The sequence below is a fragment of the Equus przewalskii genome, chromosome X (assembly GCF_037783145.1).
Source record: "Equus przewalskii isolate Varuska chromosome X, EquPr2, whole genome shotgun sequence".
Classification (NCBI taxonomy): Eukaryota; Metazoa; Chordata; class Mammalia; order Perissodactyla; family Equidae; genus Equus; species Equus przewalskii.
Window position 1 is genome coordinate 41778210 of NC_091863.1, and position 19200 is coordinate 41797409.

The window sequence follows — 19200 nt, forward strand, 5'->3', positions numbered from 1 at the left end:
GGGAAAAATTATTTGTAAACCATATGTCTGGTAAGGGGTGAATATCCAAAATAGATTAAGAATTCATTCAACTCAACAGCAAAAAAACAAATAATCCAATTACAAAATGGCAAAGGACCTGAATAGACATTTCTCCAAAGAAGATATATGAAAGGCCAACAGTGTATATGAAGGAAGTCAACATCGCTAGTCATTAGGGAAATGCAAATTGAGGCCACAATGAGATATCACCTCACCCCTACTAGAATGGCCATCATCCAAAAGACAAGAGATAACAAATGCTGGTCTGGATGTGAGAAAAGGGAACCCTTGCGCACTCTTGGTGGGAATGTAAATTGGCACAGCCACTATTGAAAACAATTCGGAGGATCCTCAAAAAATTAAAAATAGAACTACCATGTGATCCAATGATTCCACTTCCGGGACTATATCCAAAGGAAACGAAAACACTAACTCGAAAAAATACTGCACCCCCATGGTCGTAGCAGCATTATGTACGATAGAGGGAAGACATGGAGACAGCTTAGGTGTCCGTCAATGAACGAATGGATAAAGAAGTTGTAAAACCTATATATATATATATGTATGTATGTATATATTCACACTCACAATGGAATATTATTCAGCAATTAAAATATGAGGAAATCTTACCACTTGTGACAACATGGAGGTACCTGAAGGTATTATGTTAAGTGAAATAAGTCAGATAGAGAAAGAAAAATACTATATGTCTCACTTGTATGTGAAATCTTAAGAAACAAAAACTGATAGACAAAGAGATCAGGCGTGTGGTGAGCAGAGGCAGAGGGTGCGGGAGTGGGAATTGGAGGAAGGTGGTCAAAAGGTACAAACTTCCAGTTGTAGATAAATAAATACTAGAGGTATTATGTACAACATGATGACTATAATTACTGCGTATGATAGATATGCAAGTTGTTAAGAGAGTAAATCCTAAGTGTTCTCATTACAAAGAGAAAAAAAAAGTTTTCCATTTCTTTTTATGTTACATTCTTAAGAGATGATGGATAATAACTAAACTTATTTTGGTAACCAGCTCACAATATATGTAAGTTAAACCTTTAAGCTTTACACCTAAAACTCAGACAGTGATGTATGTCAATTATATCTCAATAAAACTGAAAAAATAATAATTTCCATGGAGAAAAAGTGATCCAACATGTGCTATCTACAAGAGACATACTTTTGATTCAAAGATACAAATAGCTTAAAAGAAAAAGGATGGGAAAAACATGCATCATGCAAGCAGCAGTCATAAAAAGCTCTGGTGGCTATACTAATGGCAGAAAGTTAGGCTTTCAAAAGCTAAAAATATTACTAGAAATAAAGGGTAATGTTTTATAATGAAAAAAGTTCAATCATAAGGAAGTTATAACATTTATCCACCTAAAAACAAAGCTCCAGAATATATGTGAAGCAAAGGCGTACAGAATTGAGGGAAGAAATAGAAGAGTCAACAATAAAAACTGGAGACTTCAGTAGTATACATGCAATAATGATGCAACAGCCATGCATAAGATCAATGAGGAAATAGAAGGTTTGAACAAAACTATACGCAAATTAGATCTAACAGATATCTATCACTCAACCAAAAACGTTAGAATACACATACCTTGAGCATACATAGAAAAATTCCGAATACACCATAAGTTAGAGCTTTGGTAAATTTTAAAAAGATTGAAATCATGCAAGGTATGTTATCTGATCACGGTGGAGAAAAATGGAAATTAATAACAGCAGGAAATTTTGGAAATCTGCAAATATATGGAAATTAAACAACGCCCCTTAACAAGTAGCTTATGAGTCAAAGAAAAATTCAGAACAGAAAATAGAAAATACTTTGAGATGAGTGAAAATGAAGACACTATATACCAAAAGTTATGGGATGCAGTTAAATAAGTGCTTAGTGGGAAGTTTATAGCTTTAAAAGCTTATATTGAAAGAAAGATGTCAAATAAAAAACCTAACTTTCCACCTTAAAATAATGAAAAGAAGAAGAGGAAACCAAACCTAAAGCAAGCAGACAAAGGACATAATAAGGGTTATGGAGGAACTTAATGAAATAGAGAACAGAAAAACAATGGAGAATACAAATAAAACCAAAATAAGTTTCATTGCAAAGATAGACAAAACAGACAAACTTTAGTCAGACTGACGGAAGGAGTAAGAGAAAGATGATAAGATTAATGAAAATCAGATTAAACGAGGAGATATTACTCCTGACCTTACAGAAATAAACAGAATTATAAGGAAATAATACGCCAACAAATTACATAACTTAAATGAAGTGAACAAATTGCTAGAAAGACACAAACTACCAAAACTGACTCAAGAAGAAACAGAAAATTTAAATACACTTATAACGAGTAAATGTATCAATTTAGTAATAAAAAAAATTTCCCACAAAGGGAAGTCCCTGTCCAGATGGCTTCACTGGACAAGTATACTAAACACATAAAGAAGAAAGAAGCAATTATTCACAAACTCTTCCATGATATAGGAGAGTGTGAAACACATCTTAACTCATAATATGAAGGCAGTATTTCCCTAACAGTAAAAGCAAAGTTATCACAATTTTAAAAACATAGACAAATTTTAATATAGATGGAAAAAAATCTGTCCTTGAGTAGGTGGTGGTTATTTTGACATTCATTTCATCATTATCCATTATATCCTACACATCATCTTTTATATATTTTTCTGTCCATGCATTATATTTCCCAATGAAAAGTTACGCATAGCTCTTATGGTGCTACGATGAGGTGATCACAGGGAGGTACTGGGAACAGAAGAGAAGATCTAACTCAGATGGTAGACAGGAGGGGACGAGATGGTCAGGAAAGCCTTCCCAGATGAAAATGTCATTTCCTACTGAAAATACCTGCTGGCCCTCCCCTGCCCTTGGGATACAGCCTCTTGAGAACAGCATACGTGGCCATGCACGATCTGTCCCTGGTGCCCTCTAAAGCATTAAGTCTCACCACTCCCGCTCTGTCCTCTCCCCTCCAGCCATACTGAACTACTTGATGCTTGGAGCTTCTCCAACAAACTTGGCTTTTGTTAGCTCCCAGGTCTTTAGTCACATGGCTCCTTCAGCTGGAACTGATTTTCCTCCCTGATCTGGCTAATTCCACTTCATCCTCCACCAGAAAATAGGCTTTACGAGGGTGCTATTTGTATCCGTTTTGTTAAGACTGCATTGCCAGCCCTTAGAATAGGGCTTGGTACAGAGTAAGCGCTCACTAAATATTTGATGGATGAAGTGGAATTCATGAGTCCATCCCTTAGAATTTAGCTCAAACACTTCATTTTCCGGAAAGTCTCCCCTGATCTTCCCTAGGACAAGTTTCAAGCCCCTCCTCTGGGCTTCCATCGGGCCCAGTGCTTCCGTCTACCACAGCATCTATCACATAATACCGTCCTTGCCTGTATGCCTCTCTAGACTAAACTCCCGTGGGGCACAGATTAGAATGCTTTTATTCTTGTCAGCACTCTCCAGTTCCCTGGCAAATGTGACAGTCCCTGGAACGGTGTGGGCCATCAGGAAATGTTAGTTGAATGGATGGAAAGGAGGCAGACATGAAATGCTGAACCTTGAAGGACGTGTAGAAAGCAGCAAGACAGCTGGTATGAGAGAGCCTGGTGTACTCAGGAAAGTGCAAGTATTTCAGCGCTGTTTGTCTGTCTCCCCTGCGAAGCTGTGAACCTTTTGAGGACAAGGACATCAACGGCAAGGGTAATGCCTTGTATCTCAGAACTCATTCAACCAATTATTTTGAGCATCTGCTGTGTGCCAGGCATTATTCTACGTACCTAGGATGCATTGGTTAGCACAAAAGACAGAGTCTCTGCCTTCGTGGGACTTATCTTAATATGGGAGACAGACAGTAATAAATGAACAAAGAAATGTCAGCCAGCAATATCCTATGGAGAAAAAATAGACCTGGGCAAGGGTGTAGAAAATTATAGGAATGCTATTTCAGATAGGGTGATTCATATCTCCAAGACCTAGCACAGTGCCTTGCGTACAGCAGGCACTCAATGTATGCTGGGTGGGTGAATTAATAATAAAAGATAGATAAGGGGAAAGAAATAAAGCCTGGAAAAAGGAAGACTATCCCAAATCTTAAAAGAGAACACAGGAAAGAGGGTACATTTCACATACCAAGTGAGATTATGTTTCCAGAATTCTCCAGCATCACATCATCACAACCCTGTAGAGAGTCCTCTGGGAGGAGTCAAGTTGACTCCATTCCTTCTCTTTAAGAAAGAAAGAAAGAAAAAGAAAGAAAGAAAGAAAAAATTAAGAGATTGCTTCTGAGGATGTGATGTAGGGACAAAGCCAAGGGTGTGGCTGTACAAACCTTTGCTAAAAGCTCAGAAAGACCAAAAGTTCAGAGTATTCAGTCCCACAAAAGCCCTTTCAAGAGACTAAAAGTGTGCCTCACAGATTTTTCTTAACTACGCTGGAAGGCCTCTGGGAAGCTCAAGGTTGCTGTCCCTCGGTCATCCCAGCAGGACCCCCACGAAGAAGGGATTGCCTTGAACCAATGTATGGGTGGGGCTTTTGTGTAAAAGAGTGAATGCCAGTGAAATTCACACAAGCCCCACAGGGTTCCGGAGAAACTTCCATCAGCAGGAACACGGCAAGCCTGGACTCAAAGGGAAAGAGAAGGTACAAAATGGAAGAGGCTGTTGGACCTCTAATATTCTACTGGCAGAGAGCAGACAGATAAGGACTACTCAGCTGCAAACACCTGCGACCTTTCATGAAAAAGAAAGGGTGGCTCAGAGGGCGGAACCAAGGGCCTGGAGGGCAGAACCCAGAGCTACCAAGGATTATTCCAGGCTTTAAAACTTCATCAGAGAGTTCTGTCTGGTGTTTTCCCCGCTGGATTTCCAAAGTGCTCTGGGACTCGAACTGCATTCTGCCTTCCATTTCGCTCCATATTAAACTAGAATGTTTATAGCTGTTATCCTCTGCCCGTCTCACCACAGTGTGTTGGGGGAAGACAGCTTGTCACTTTAGTGTCACTGGTACCCGGTTGGAGCAAGATTGTGCCCCAGGAGTTGTACTACATGGATTATACCCAGGAACGTCATCCATACCTGATTTAGATGGTTGAGGTGATGCGATTTTTTGTGCGATTCCGATGAGCTTTTGGAATTGAGCTGATGCCATAATACCATGAGACATTTGGAGACTGTGGAATGGGGTGAATGAGTTTTGTGTGTGGGACAGATTGGACCACCGGGGGCCACAGGGCAGACTAGTAGGCAGAATTCTAAGATGACCATTAATGACCCTCGCCCTTGCATAATCCTCTCCCATTGAGTGTGAGAGGAGCCGGTGAATTTGATGCGACATCACTCTTGTGATTATGTTACATTAAAAGGGAAAGAGATTTTGCAGATGTATTAAGGTCCCATATCAGTGGACCTTCAAATAAGGAGGTTATCTTGGGTGGGCCAGGCCTAAGAAGGTGTGCCCTTAAAACGGCCTAGGTCTCTCCTGAGAGACTCAAGTATGAGAGGATGTACGGCATGGCCCATGTGGTAAGGAACTATGGGTGGCCTCTAGGAGCTCAGAGTGGAACTGAATTCTGCCAATAACTTCAGTGAGCTTGGAAGTGGATTCGTCCTCAGAGACTCCACAAAGAAACACAGCCTGGCCAAACACATGATTTCACCTGGTGATACACTGAGCCGAGAACAAAGTCATGCCACTGTGAAAATTAGTAAAGGGAAACCTCATTTAAAGTGGAGTCAGGAAGCCCAAACAGAAAACGACTACCCCAGAAACTCAGCCTGTGAGAAACCATCACCACCCTGAACTCTTGCTTTTCTCCAGTGGACTTTCGTTTAAAATAACCACTCCCAAATTCCTCCTTTTTCTGTATGAAATAACATTCCTCTGCCTTGTGTGTTGGATTTGCCTATGGTCCACTGTAGCACGCACATCCAAAATTGCAATTCTTTGGCTATTCCTGAATAAATTCGTTTTGCTGGTAAAATGACTGGCTGTTTTATTTTTAAGGTTGATACAAATGGTGTCATAAGGTGGGATCCAAAGGAGGTGACCCCTCGAGAGACGATGCGCCCTGGAGCCAAGCAAGGTACTCACACCGAGGCCCTTGAATTCATTGTTTCCAGGAGTCGCTGCCTGCTTTCAGGTTGGTGAGTCTCCACTTGGATTTCGAGCTCCACGCCCCTGGGGATCTGAGCCTCTGACTTTATTTGGGATCCGGAGAGGCTTTGTCCTCTCGAGGGAGGGACTTTGTCCTTCCGGTTCGAGGCTCTGTCCTTGGGCTCAAGGCATCATCCTTGGTGAGTATTCAATTGTTTTCTGAAGGCAGCACAGCTCCTTTTGGGGCTCGGGCTTGCTGAAAATCCAGGTGTTTTTCTTTGGTTTCCAGATTCCTTTTGGAATCAGGGATGAGAATCCGGCAACTTTCTTTTGTTTTTAGATGCTTTTGGGGATGAGGCCTAGGACCTTAGCAACTTCCTCGGGTTTTCAGAGGAAATTTCAGAAATGGGACCCCGATCACCTAAATGTTCGGAGGGAAACCCTCCTTCAGGGACCCCAGCTGAGTTTATACTTGAGAACTTTGGGCCCCCCGCATGCATGTTTCTAACTAAATGGGCCAAACTGACCAAGAGTAGTTTGGAATTACAGTGGCCATTATGGGGAACTTTAGATCTCCCTAAACTCATTTTTCTTAAAAAAACAAATTGGAAGACCGCAGCTCTAAAATTAAGCAGAACAAGTGATACGTTGATTTTAATTGGTACCTGGAGGCTTCCAACTGTGCACAGAGCTCTAAAATTGTCTCACTGCAAGATACTGTACCTAAACTAGCCAAAACAGCTGAAAAACTGAGGGAGAATAAAATGGCTTCTGAGGCCTCTCCTTCCCTTCCCCTGTTTTCTTTGTCTTATGCTCAGGCCCTACCTCCAATGCCATCTGCCTCCTTTGCTTCTGCACCACCTCTGGTGCTGAAACTCCGGCCATGCGAGCGAGTAACCTTAACTTCGTCTGTCTGCCAGAAACACAATTTGCACCCAACTGTGCCTTTGAACTTTGTACCTGAGACATGGCTGAAACGTTTAAAACGAAAGCTATAAGGTCTCTGTGTCTGTCTACATGTCATGTATGTCTACGCACATATGTGATTTTTTTTTTTTAACCTCTGGATGGTATTGCTAAGATTGATTTGTAAAAGAGCCCTATTGAATTGGCTTGAAATTAAGCGCTTATAAAGTAAGTATGCATAACCTCAGAAATATAACAGAAACTTACCCAAATGTTTTCCAGTTTACACGACTGAGGATTAATCTTTAGTAAATAAAAGCTAGCTTAAGGTTCTTGGTTTAATTGAAACAGGCATGTCCTTTAGAGTTATCAGTGCTGAATATAACGTAGACATACAACTTTCATTCTACCTGGGTTTATTAAGCTCATTTTATCTCTGTTACAAAATCTGTCAGCAAGAAAGTAACTGAAGAGGATGGTTGGCTATTTAATGTCAAATCAGAGCATGATTGTTAAAAGCAAGTAATTTAAATGAAAGTAAATAAGATCTAAGTTTATACTAAGTTAAGCTAAATAAGGGATGGTCATTGGATATCTAAATCATCTCAAAATAAGATGAATGTCAATCACTTAACATAGGTTAATCTACTCTTGGCTGCTTATTGCACAGAAGCTAAAGATATTTGAATCTATTAGTGAACACGTTTTATACTATGCTGAGAAATTTTCTATGAAAAATGACGTTTCTAGAAATTCGTAAAAGATATTTATAAGTTCACAAAGCTGAAAAATGCTAAAATAGTTCAAAATTGCTTACTTCTTTGTTTTTCACTAAGAATTAAGGATTCTAAGGGTTAAGAATTATAATCAATACACTTACTAATAAGGGAAACATCTCTGTATGTAAAGAAAGTAAGATGTGTGTTTTGATAAAAGAGGGTATAAGGAATGGAAATGCATTTTGTTGAGGGAAAAGAAAGCAATTTTGCCCTAAAGAGAGGCTGGTTGTTTTGGAAAGGGGAAGAGGGAAACACAGGACAAAATCTGCATGTGAAAAGAGAGTGTCGAAGGTTTGTGGAAAGGAACCTGGGGAAGGGAATTTTAAGGTGTGGTCAAGCTGGCGAAGATTAAAGTGAATGTATTCAAATGAGTTTTAATACCAAAATAAGCTGATGCAAAATTAAAATTTGGCTTTCTTTTCTGTTGAAAGGACAAGGTTTTCCTGGGCTCTTGGTCTGTTTTTGATAATGGATTGCGAAAGCTTCTTTATTTTTAAGTAATATGCCTAGAAAACAGAGATTTTGTGTTTTATCAAGAAGGTTCCTGTGTTGTTCCTATCAGGTCTTTAATTACTTAGGAAAACTGAGTCTTCTTAGTATTAAAGGAGTTAAGTTTTGCTTACAACCATGGAACCTTTTTGTATTTGCCTTTGAAACCTCTTATTTTTACTTTGATCGAATCGAGGCTTAAGTATTATTTCATAATGATCAGGGATCCTATGTGGTCAAGTATCCAAACCTTTGGATATTTTTGAAAAGCTTCCCCAAATATTCAAATTCTAAGTGAAGTCTTTTTGACCTGGATGTAACTTTGGAATTTTTCAGAGGGCACCTAGGACACCTCAAAAGATTCTTTCCTTCTCCTTATAAAAGGAGAGACATTATACTAATTAGGCTTACTTGGTATGTCAAATTACATGAGAAGTGTGTTCGAATAAGCAATAATAAACTTTTTTAGGTTATATTGTATGGGCGAATGTTACGAAAAAGTGTTCTAGAACTTGTATAAAATACATAAAAATCTGATATGTCCTAATCTAATGTTATTACCTATAATTGTAGTTGGTATCGAAAACGTATGCCACAAAAGTACCCAAATTTACTTGTCAGTTGCATTTACCCATTGCCTATTGTCTTAAGCCTTTTGTTAGTAACAGACACTTATTATTTACTCTGATGCTTTTACAAATACGTTTCATTTTCAAAGAGATTCATGGAAAAGACTTTGGTAGTACTCTGGAACACAGGTTTTAATAACTTTAAGATCATAACACTGAACTGGGTGGAAATTTCTGGAACTTGGCTGGAGGACTGATTGCTCTGATGTTTTGTTTCCCAAATGTAAGAGACCCCCCTTTTCTCCCCTCCTTCAAGCTATCTACAACTTAACAGCAATTTGCTAAAGTGTATCTCTGCAAAAGGGGTTGAAACATTTCTCTTTTTCTCTCTACCTGATCCTCCCAGAATTTGGAAACTATTAAGTATTCTTTTCATGACACTGTATGTATTTGCATGGGTTCCCTGAAGGTCTGTTCTTCTTGTAACAGGGCATAATTGGAAATACCGGCTACATTAGCAAGGCTTTGACTAGAAGGTCATATTCAAATAAGATGTACATAGATTCAGAAATGACTAGACACCGTTAAGGAACTGCTTGCAAAAATTGGCCTGGTACCTTGCTTATAAGGTTTCGGTAAAGCAACCTTAAAAAAAAAAAAAAAAAGAGCTTATACGGTCAATCACTATTTTTGCTGTATTTGTCATAAATAATAAATGATTTATTATGAAAATAATGATTTTCTGACGCTTACAACCTTGGACAACTATAGACTTTGAATAAGAGATGCCTGAGAGTTCTCCCTCCTAACCTTCCTCGTTACTCAAACGTGGCCTAAATGGTGTCCAACCACTATGCGCTTTCCCTCCAACGGGGGGCATGACAACCAGAAGGGGTCCTTCCTGGCACTGAGGCACAAAACCACTATGCACAGAGAACCTGACTCTTGATCAGCGATGCTTTCGGAGAAAGATCTTGATCAAAAGGGAAAATATGAAAACTAATAGAGGGAAACCTCATTCAAAATGGAGTCAGGGAGCCAGAAGGCGGAGCTCCCTTGCAGTACCAATGGAGGTCAATTACGGGAAACACAGTCCATTACAGATCCCAACACAAAGAAGTCGTCAATAGGGGAAAATCATTAATTACAGGAAGAAGTGTACATTGCATCCCAAACAGAAACCGACTACCCCAGAAACTCAGCCCATGAGAAACCATCACCACCATGAACTCTTGCTTTTCTCCAATGGACTTTTGTTCAAAACAACCCCTCCCAATTTTCTTCTTTTCCTCTACAAATTAACGTTCCTCTCCCTTGGTTGTTGCATTTGCCTATGGTCTGCCATAGCGTGCACGTCCTGAATTGCAATTCCCTGGCTATTCCCAAATAAACTCCGTTTTGCTGGTAAAATAACTGGCTGCTTTATTTTTAAGATTGACACCATACATGGACTTCTGACCTCCAGAACTGTGAGCTAGTGAATAGACGTTGTTTTTAAGTGGCTAAGTTTATGGCAGTTTGTTATGCGGGAATAGACAATTAATATAGATAGAATTGCTGGGTTATAGAGAATGCACATGTTCAGCTTTAAGAGCTAGTACCAAACAGTTTTCCAAAGGGGTGGTACCAGTTTACACTCCCACCAGCATTAGGGGGTTCCTCCATATCCTCACTAACCCTTGCCACTGTTAGTCGTCTTGGCTATTCTGCTGGACGTCTCATGATATCTCACTGGGATTTTAACGTGCGTGTCCCTGGTGACTGAGGTTGAACAGCTTTTTATTTGTCTGTTGGTCAGTTAGTTGGATGTCCTGTTTTGTGAAGGTCCTGTTCAAATATCTTGCCAATTTTTCATTGCATGGTCTTTTCTTCTTCTTGATTTTGGGAGGTATTACATTCTGTACATAAGGCATTTGTGGGATATACATGTTGCAAATATCTTTCTCCCGTTCTGAGGTTTATCTTTTTGCTCTCTAAGTGTGTCTGTTGGTGAACAGAAGTTCTTATTTTGGCAAAGTCCAAATTATCCACGTTTTCCTGTATCGTTAGTGCTTTTTGTGTTCTGTTTCCAATATCCTCGTCTACTCCAAGGTCATAAAGATATGCTCATACGTTATTTTCTATAAGCTTTAACTTCTGGAATTGGTTTTAGTGTAGGCATAATTTTAGGGGTCAAAGTCCCTTTATCCCCCACATGGATGGCTATCCAGTTAGTCCGGCTCCACTTATTTAAAAGACTCTCCTTCCCCCGGAGCACTGCAGTGGCACAATTGACGTAAATGAGGTGAGCGCACTTGTGTGAGTCTGAGTACGGGCCTTCTCTTTGTTCTCTTTGTCTATTTGTCCATTCCTGTGCCCACCCCACACTATCTTAATTATTCTAGCGTCATAGTTGGTCTTGCTCTCTGGCTGTAAAAGTCCTGGAAAGTCTTGTTTTGGATGACTGTTCTTCGGCTCTTCTTGGATCTTTGTTATCCATACGTAATTCGGACACAGCTGCCCATTTCCATTTTCAAAATCTCTGCTGGGAATTGGATTGGGATTGCATTGAATCCATGGATCATTTTCACGAGAAGTCTCTCTTCAGTTCACTCTTGATATATCTCTGATTTACATGGGTCTTCTTCAAGTTCCCCCAGAAACGTTGTGTTATGTGCGGGCAGAGGTGTTGGGACTCCTTTGTTAGATTAGTTCCCAGGTGTTTGCTGTTTTCTGATGCCGTAATAAGTGGCATTTAAAAATTTTTCTCTTTGCAATTTTAATGCTAGTATATAGAAATCCAATTGAATTTTGTGATATTGACCATATGTCCAGCAATCATGCTGAATTCATTCATTAACTATAATATCAAATATATACATTCTTTTAGATTATTAATGTAAACAATCTGTTGTGTCTCTTGTATTTTTTGAAGAGCTGAGAAAATGTTCCACAAAGACTCCAGGCAGACACGTATCCATAGCTCATCAACTACAACTGGGGAATGCCCATTCCTAAGCCAGTCACTGGAAGGGTAATGAGATTACCGTGACCTGGTTAGTCAACCACACTGCCCTGTATAATCAGGTACATGGCGTTATGGGCTGCAGTCTTCCTTTATTTTAACCAAATATGTTAATAGTTGGAAATGAAACCTTTGATCAGAAAGGTGAAAATCAGTAGATAGATGATGATGGATTGATACTGGTGGAATCTCTCTCCACGTAAATGAGCTCAAATTGCAATTCTTAAGGTACTTCATTTCCTTTTTTTTAATTGAAGGATAGGTGACGTGCAAGGTACATCATTTCTTAAGCAAAGACTAAGATGTTTAATATTTGAAAATCATCTGTCGATTGCGGAGGAACAATTAACTCTAAAAATGAGGTAATTCACTTCACACATAGCCCTCTGGTGACTATAAAATACAAAATTCTCATAGAAAATCTAACACCTACACATATCAAATTTTTAACAATAGTTATTGATCACTGACGGGATTGCCCATGATTTAAATTTTGTTTAAACTTTTCTGAACTATCTACATGCTCTACTGCAGGGTTTGCCAACCTGGACGCTACTGATCTTTTGGACCAGATCATTCTTTGTTATAAGACGCTGCCTTGTTCACTCAGGCAGTTTAAGCAGCATCCCTACCTTTGATCCACTGGATGCCAGTAGCACTTGCCATTTACCCCAGTTGTGACAAACAAAAATGTCTCCAGACTTTGCCAAGTGTCCGCTGGAGGGCAAAATGCCCCTGGATGAGCACCATTGCTCTAGTGAATGAGATTTCAATATACATAGAATGCTAGGTATATAGAAAGATGGATAGATAGATAGATAGATGTACATACACATCAGTATATTATTTTTTATTGGCATAAAATAGCCATTTTCCAATAGCATTAAAAGTTCTTCAAAAACATCCTATAAAATCTGCTTAAGTTTATCCTATGGACATCCAGTATCCTGCTGGAAATTTAGGTGGTTTCAAATTTTTCAAAATAAATGACATTAAAATAATCATGTTCGATCATGTAACATTGTGGTCATATATATATAGTATGTGTGCATATACATACATATATATATATATAAAATATAATGTATTTCTTTAGAATCAATGCCTACAAGGGGAATTGTAGCGTCAAATGGATTTCGTGTTTATGACTTTTTATATGTCTCACCAAATTTCCATCTGGCAAGGTGCTATGAATGTATAACCCCATCCAGCATCACACAAGAGAGCCTGGTTTCTTAAAACAGCTTAAATCATAACTGAACATTAAAAATTAGTTACTTTCCAAACTGCAAATAGCTGTATTTTCCTGAATGTAAGAATACTCTATGTTCACTGAAAACATATAAACCACGAGGCAAACAAAACTTACTCTTCCAGAATTTATTTTCCCCATGAGAATCAGTGATTCCCACTGTGTCCCCAATCTGCAAGTCTTCCCAATTCCAGCAAGTGGCACCACCATCCACCCAGATACTATGTCCAAAATCAGAGTCATCACTGATTGCTGTCCTACCCTCACGACCTCACAGCCATTCAAGTTTTGCCAGCTGAGGCCTCAGACAACGACATCCTAGAGCAGAGACAAGCCATCCCCGCTCTGCCCTGAGTTCCAGCTCTACAGGATGCCTGAGCAGGATCAAATGGTCATTGTCCCAAGACACTCGGTTACAGAGTGGTAGATGACTGGAATGCATTCTATCCATTTATTCTTTAAGTATATCCTCTACTTCATCAGTATCTGTTTTCCATATTCCACTCCATTTCATTTTTATTGTCTACTTCATCCTTCATAACCTTGTATTCTAGATATTTTTTGTGTATTCCATATTTCATTCGAAATTTCATTCCGTTTGTTTCTACTCCATTCCAGTACTTTTAAATCTGTAGTGCAAATTTCATAGCATTGACTTCAGGACATTGCACATTCTGTTCCATTCTATGATTCCTTCCCATTTAATTCTGATTTCCTCCTATTTTCTTTAATATTTTATTTCACTGTATATTCCATTCCATTCCTTTTCTCATGTAACATTACATATATATTTTTTGTTCCACGTGCCATTAGATATTTATTTCCATTCCCCCTTCCACCCTGTTTTCCCATTCTATTCTATTCAATTTCCATCCCATATCCTGTTCAAGTCGTATTCCATCTCCATTATTCCTGTTTCCACTACAGTCAGTCGTGATTCCACTGCATTCCCCATTTCATTGCCATTTTCCACTCCATTTTAATCAGTCTCCATTGCATTCCACTTCAAATCCACTTTCCATTCCATTTTTTCTTATTTAACACTCCAAATAGTTGTGTATTCTTCGTTGTGGGTTCTTCTAGTTGTGGCATGTGGACGCTGCCTCAGCGTGGTCTGATGAGCAGTGCCATGTCCGCGCCCAGGATTCGAACTAACGAAACACTGCGCCGCCTGCAGCGGAGCGCGCGAACTTAACCACTCGGCCACGGGGCCACCCGTTCCAGTCTTTTTTGCATTGTGTTTCACTCCAGTTTTCTCCTTCGGTCCCGGAAACATTCCATTCCATCCGGCCAAAATGGTTAGAACAGTAACTTTCAGGAGAACATCTTGCTAATATTTCAGTAATTACAAATGTGCATGGGCCTGTACCAAGAATTTCCCCTTCTGGGAATTTATCCAAAACAAGGTCACATTTGGGGGTGTGAACAATTTTTAGCCAAAAGGCTATGTCTCACATTGATGTGTCAGAGAGAGTGAAAAGTCGGAAACAACATATATGTTGATCAATATAGCAGTGTTTGAAAGTGTAAGCTTCCTCCATAAAAGGAATGTTTTGTAGTTACACAATGATCTTGTGGAAATTCATTTGTTGACACGGAAAGAGTGTTTCCTGGACCCAAAAAGGAGGTTACAAAACAGTATGTATGCGTAAATAATTTCATTTTTACATAACAAAAGAACTCTGCATTATTTATGACTGGCCATTGTACCAAAAAATTATTAAACATTTCCAGTACTCGCCTGTGAGAATGTGGGAACTTAGGTTCTAGCTTTCCTGCTTTTGCTTTTCTGTTTTGGGCACTAAACATGCAGTAATAACGACGTTTGTGACAGTGACTAAAAATCAGTGCACACATATTGAACTTCACGCCTGTGCATCACAGCATATTTATAGTCACATCAAAGGCAGAACGGGAACCAAGAATGGAGACTAGGTCAAACGAATTAATGCACATTCATCAGTGGACAACTACACAGCTCATACAAATGAGGACGCATATTTAAGGACAGTATCACCCTTATTCCCAGGCTACCCCAGTGTGTATTCAGGCGGCAAGGCAGGGAGACGCATCTTACTGGAAAATTCTAAATCCCCCTCTGGCGCGGGGCAGGAGTGGTGAACATTCCGAAGCCCATCCCTTTTCTCACCTTCCGGCCGCCCTCCGACCCTACGGCCGACCAGACCCCGGTGCGGCGTCACCCAGATGCCCCGAGGAGTTCCGGGGCCGTCCCCTCTGGGATCCCACACGGGCCCAGTGTCCTGACCAGATTCCAGGAGGGACAGCCGGCTCGGGGATAGCTCCTGTTGGCCAGCACGGTATTTCTTTCAAGCCATCGCTTGAGGTTGAGCCACCAGAGCGGTGCTGACAAGCTAAGCTGATTTGAGGTGACGCAAACGGTTTATATACACAGCCTTCCTGCCCCGGCCTGTGCCTCGAAACACACCCACCCCCACACCCCCACACCCCCACACTCGTAGGGGTCCGGGGAAGGACGGGCCATTCAGACCATTGACCTGGCCAGGCCGACGGCTGGCGGGCGGAGCACACCCTCCCGCTTGGCCCCAGAGGGAGCTGGGTTGGTGCGCTCTGGGATGACGAGAGTCACGTGGTACCCAGCTCACCAATCAGAGGCGAGGACTCGACGGGGGGGGGGAGAGGAGGCGGCCCGCCCCACCCCTCCAGCTCCGGGCTCCACCCAGGCAGCGTCCGCGGCCGAGCTCTGCCGTCTCTGAGGGAAAACTGGGCGTGATGGCCACCCAGTCGTGCTGGGAGAAGGAGCAGAAGCAACAGCAGGGTGAGGAGAACCAGGTCGCCCCTGCCCCTGGCGGCGCCCGCGGGACTGGCAGTCCCCGTGCGTCGGTCCCCACAGTCTGCAGCGACGGGTCTCTGCCGGACGGCGGCGCCCCACGCGGCGGCACAGCAGGTTCCTCCTCCTCCTGCGCCACGGCCGCCGGCGCCATTTCGGTCACTGCTGACGCCCCGTGGCTGCCCTCCATGGACTGTGCGCAGGAGAGGGGGCCTTCTGCCCTCCAGGCCGGCCGTGGTCCCCACGCAGAGCCGAGCCGCGTGGTGCCCGAGACGGGCCGAGGTATCCAGGCCGCGCACGCGGGCAGCGCGGCCGCCATGGGGCGGGCCACGAGGGGCGCTGGCCAGGCCCGCGGGCGTCCGACCCACACCACGAGCCCAAGGGACGGCCGTGGGAGGAGGCAGCCCAGCCGCCACCGCGACGAGGCTGCCCGGGCTCCGAAGCCTCCAGAGCGCTGTCTCTTTCCTGGGGCTCCCGGGCCTCAGTGGTCCGAGCCCTTGCCGCCATCTCCTCCCAAGTCGCAGCCCGGCAGCAGCCGCCCTTCTCGGGCTTCTCCGCCGAGTCACGCACCGCCGCCTGGCCCTGCCCTTCGAAGCCAGGCCAACGCAACCGGCCCCGCTCTGCGCAGCCGCCGCACCCCACCCGGCCCTGCTCTGCGCAGCCCTGCATCTGAGCCACGCGATGCTGTCCTCCGCCGTCGCCCTGCACCCGCGCCAGGCCCTGCAGTCCGCCGCCGCCGTGCACCCTCGCCCGGCCCTGCTGTCCGCCGCCGTGCACCCTCGCCCGGCCCTGCTGTCCGCCGCCGCCCTGCACCCGCGCCCGGCCCTGCTGTCCGCCGTCGCCGTGCACCCTCGCCCGGCCCTGCTGTCCGCCGTCGGCCGTGCATCCTCGCGCCAGGCCCTGCTGTCCGCCGCCGCCCTGCACCCGCGCCAGGCCCTGCTGTCCGCCGCCGCCGTGCACCCTCGCCCGGCCCTGCTGTCCGCCGTCGCCGTGCACCCTCGCCCGGCCCTGCTGTCCGCCGCCGCCGTGCACCCTCGCCCGGCCCTGCTGTCCGCCGCCGCCCTGCACCCGCGCCAGGCCCTGCTGTCCGCCGTCGCCGTGCACCCTCGCCCGGCCCTGCTGTCCGCCGTCGCCGTGCACCCGCGCCAGGCCCTGCTGTCCGCCGCCGCCGTGCACCCTCGCCCGGCCCTGCTGTCCGCCGCCGCCGTGCACCCGCGCCAGGCCCTGCTGTCCGCCGCCGCCGTGCACCCGCGCCAGGCCCTGCTGTCCGCCGCCGCCCTGCACCCGCGCCAGGCCCTGCTGTCCGCCGTCGCCGTGCACCCTCGCCAGGCCCTGCTGTCCGCCGTCGCCCTGCACCCGCGCCAGGCCCTGCTGTCCGCCGTCGCCCTGCACCCGCGCCAGGCCCTGCTGTCCGCCGTCGCCGTGCACCCGCGCCAGGCCCTGCTGTCCGCCGCCGCCGTGCACCCGCGCCAGGCCCTGCTGTCCGCCGCCGCCGTGCACCCGCGCCTGGCCCTGCTGTCTGCCGCCCTGCTCCTGGGCCAGGCCCTCCTCTTCGCAGCCGCGCATCCGGGTCAGGCCCTGCCCTCCAAAGCCGCGCATCCGGGCCAGGCCCTGCCCTCCAAAGCCGCACCGGCCCGCTAGGCCCTGCCCTCCGCAGCAGCAGCACGACTCCAGGCCTTGTCCCTGGGAGCCGCGCCACCCAGAGAAGATCAGCCGCTTGCAGCCGCCCCTCTCTGCCTGGGCCTGCTGGCCAGGGTCCTCCTTCTTCCCCTGGGTTCGCCCTTCGAAGGCCTGCCCTGCACAGCAGCTCAAGCTTTCCTGATGCTGAGGTCCCAAGCCTTGCTCCCCAGCCCCGTTGGCGTGCAGTCCGTAGGCGCGCCTCCTCACCCTCACCTCCTGGTAGGTTCTTTCCTTTACCTGCGCAGTGTGGTGAGAGCTTCTCCTCCTCCTCCTCCTTCACTTCTTCCTCCTCCCTCTCCTCCCCGACTGGGTCTCCTGACCAGAGCCCCTCCTCCTCCCTCACTAATTTTTCTGGCCAGAGCGCCTTGTCCTCCTCCTCTAAGGTTTCTGGCCTGGGCTCCATCTCCACCGCTAGCCTTGCTGCCGTTAGGCGCTCCTTGCTGCGGCAGTTTGAGGCGCTGAGCCCTCTCTCTCCATGAGAGCGGGCTGAAACAGGGAACACGCCTCGCCCCCCTACACCTCCTGTGCTGTGACCCTCCGTGAGCATCCGCCTAAGACCCACAAAAGGCATCACCATCCACCCACTGCCCTGAATGGGCTGCCCGCTCCGCAGTTACCTGTGAGGTTTCCAAGAGTTCTGTGAGCCAGCAATCGACGTATGAGCAGTTTTAAATCCGTTGTTTGGAGAGGAGTTTTTCAAGCCTCTCTTCCCCATAACCTAGCACTTACCTGCTGTTGGCCCTTGATTCAAGGCCCATTCTCCCTGAGAAGGGCCTGCCTTTTCCCCTGAATTCAGATTTCCTTTGTCAGGTTGCCTGTATATAAAGGAGTATTTGAAAGAATAAAATACGATTGGTGATTTCATTTAAAAAACAGCATCTTTTTATTGTCCAAAAAACTGTTCATCCTGTCTTATTTAGAGGATTAAAGAAAGCTGTTAGCATGCTAGGTGACTCTTTGGAAGGGAGAGGGAATAAAATACTATCCTAGCAATCGTATTCCCACTCTCTTAAATGGAGTGCTGTCCAGGAAATTCCCATGTATATGCAATATGGTCTTAGCATAGTCGATTTGCAACTTGAACAATAAAAGGAGTCAGAGTTTATCCCAAAGTGGCTGGAGAAAAGGACCACTTATGGAGATATCCAGGGTCGTGAAAAAAAGCAGTTCATGACCCTATGAGTGTGTCTGTGTGTGTTGGTGGGGGAGTACTTCCTTACCAGATGGAAATTAGGGAATGCTGGAAGACTTCGGGTCAGAAAGGGGGGGAACAGGAGGAGTCAGGATCCCATGGGGGAGGGTCTCAGTTTTTAAAGAAGGAAAATGTTTATATGTTGGGAACAGGGGCTTTAAGGTCTGTGGGGGTCGGAAGGTCTGGTAGGGTGATTCAAGGTTAATGATTGATGTGAAAATGGTCAGATAGTCGGTGAAAAAATGTTATTGGATAATCCCATTTAAAAGAATAATTTTTCTTTCTTCTTAATCTAGCTAAAGGTTTGCCAATTTTGTTTATCTTTTAAAAAATCAGCTCTTAGTTTTGTTAATACTTTCTATTGTTTTTCTGTTC

General features: G+C 44.6%; 1 protein-coding gene and 1 long non-coding RNA gene across 2 annotated transcripts in view; both read left to right on the top strand.

The window, feature by feature from the left end:
• Nucleotides 1–10298, top strand: part of LOC139081116 (uncharacterized) — a 35318-nt gene extending 25020 nt beyond the window's left edge. The window contains exons 2-3 of the long non-coding RNA XR_011536103.1: nt 6056–6345; nt 6964–10298. This is a non-coding gene — a long non-coding RNA (uncharacterized lncRNA). The remainder of the gene's footprint in view (nt 1–6055; nt 6346–6963) is intronic.
• A 3901-nt stretch (nt 10299–14199) lies between these two features.
• EZHIP (EZH inhibitory protein) lies at nt 14200–18480 on the top strand. The gene has a single exon (XM_070605450.1). The coding sequence runs from the start codon at nt 15896–15898 to the stop codon at nt 18110–18112; it is 2217 nt and encodes a 738-aa protein (XP_070461551.1). The 5' UTR covers nt 14200–15895; the 3' UTR covers nt 18113–18480.
• The last annotated feature ends 720 nt before the right edge of the window (nt 18481–19200 follow it).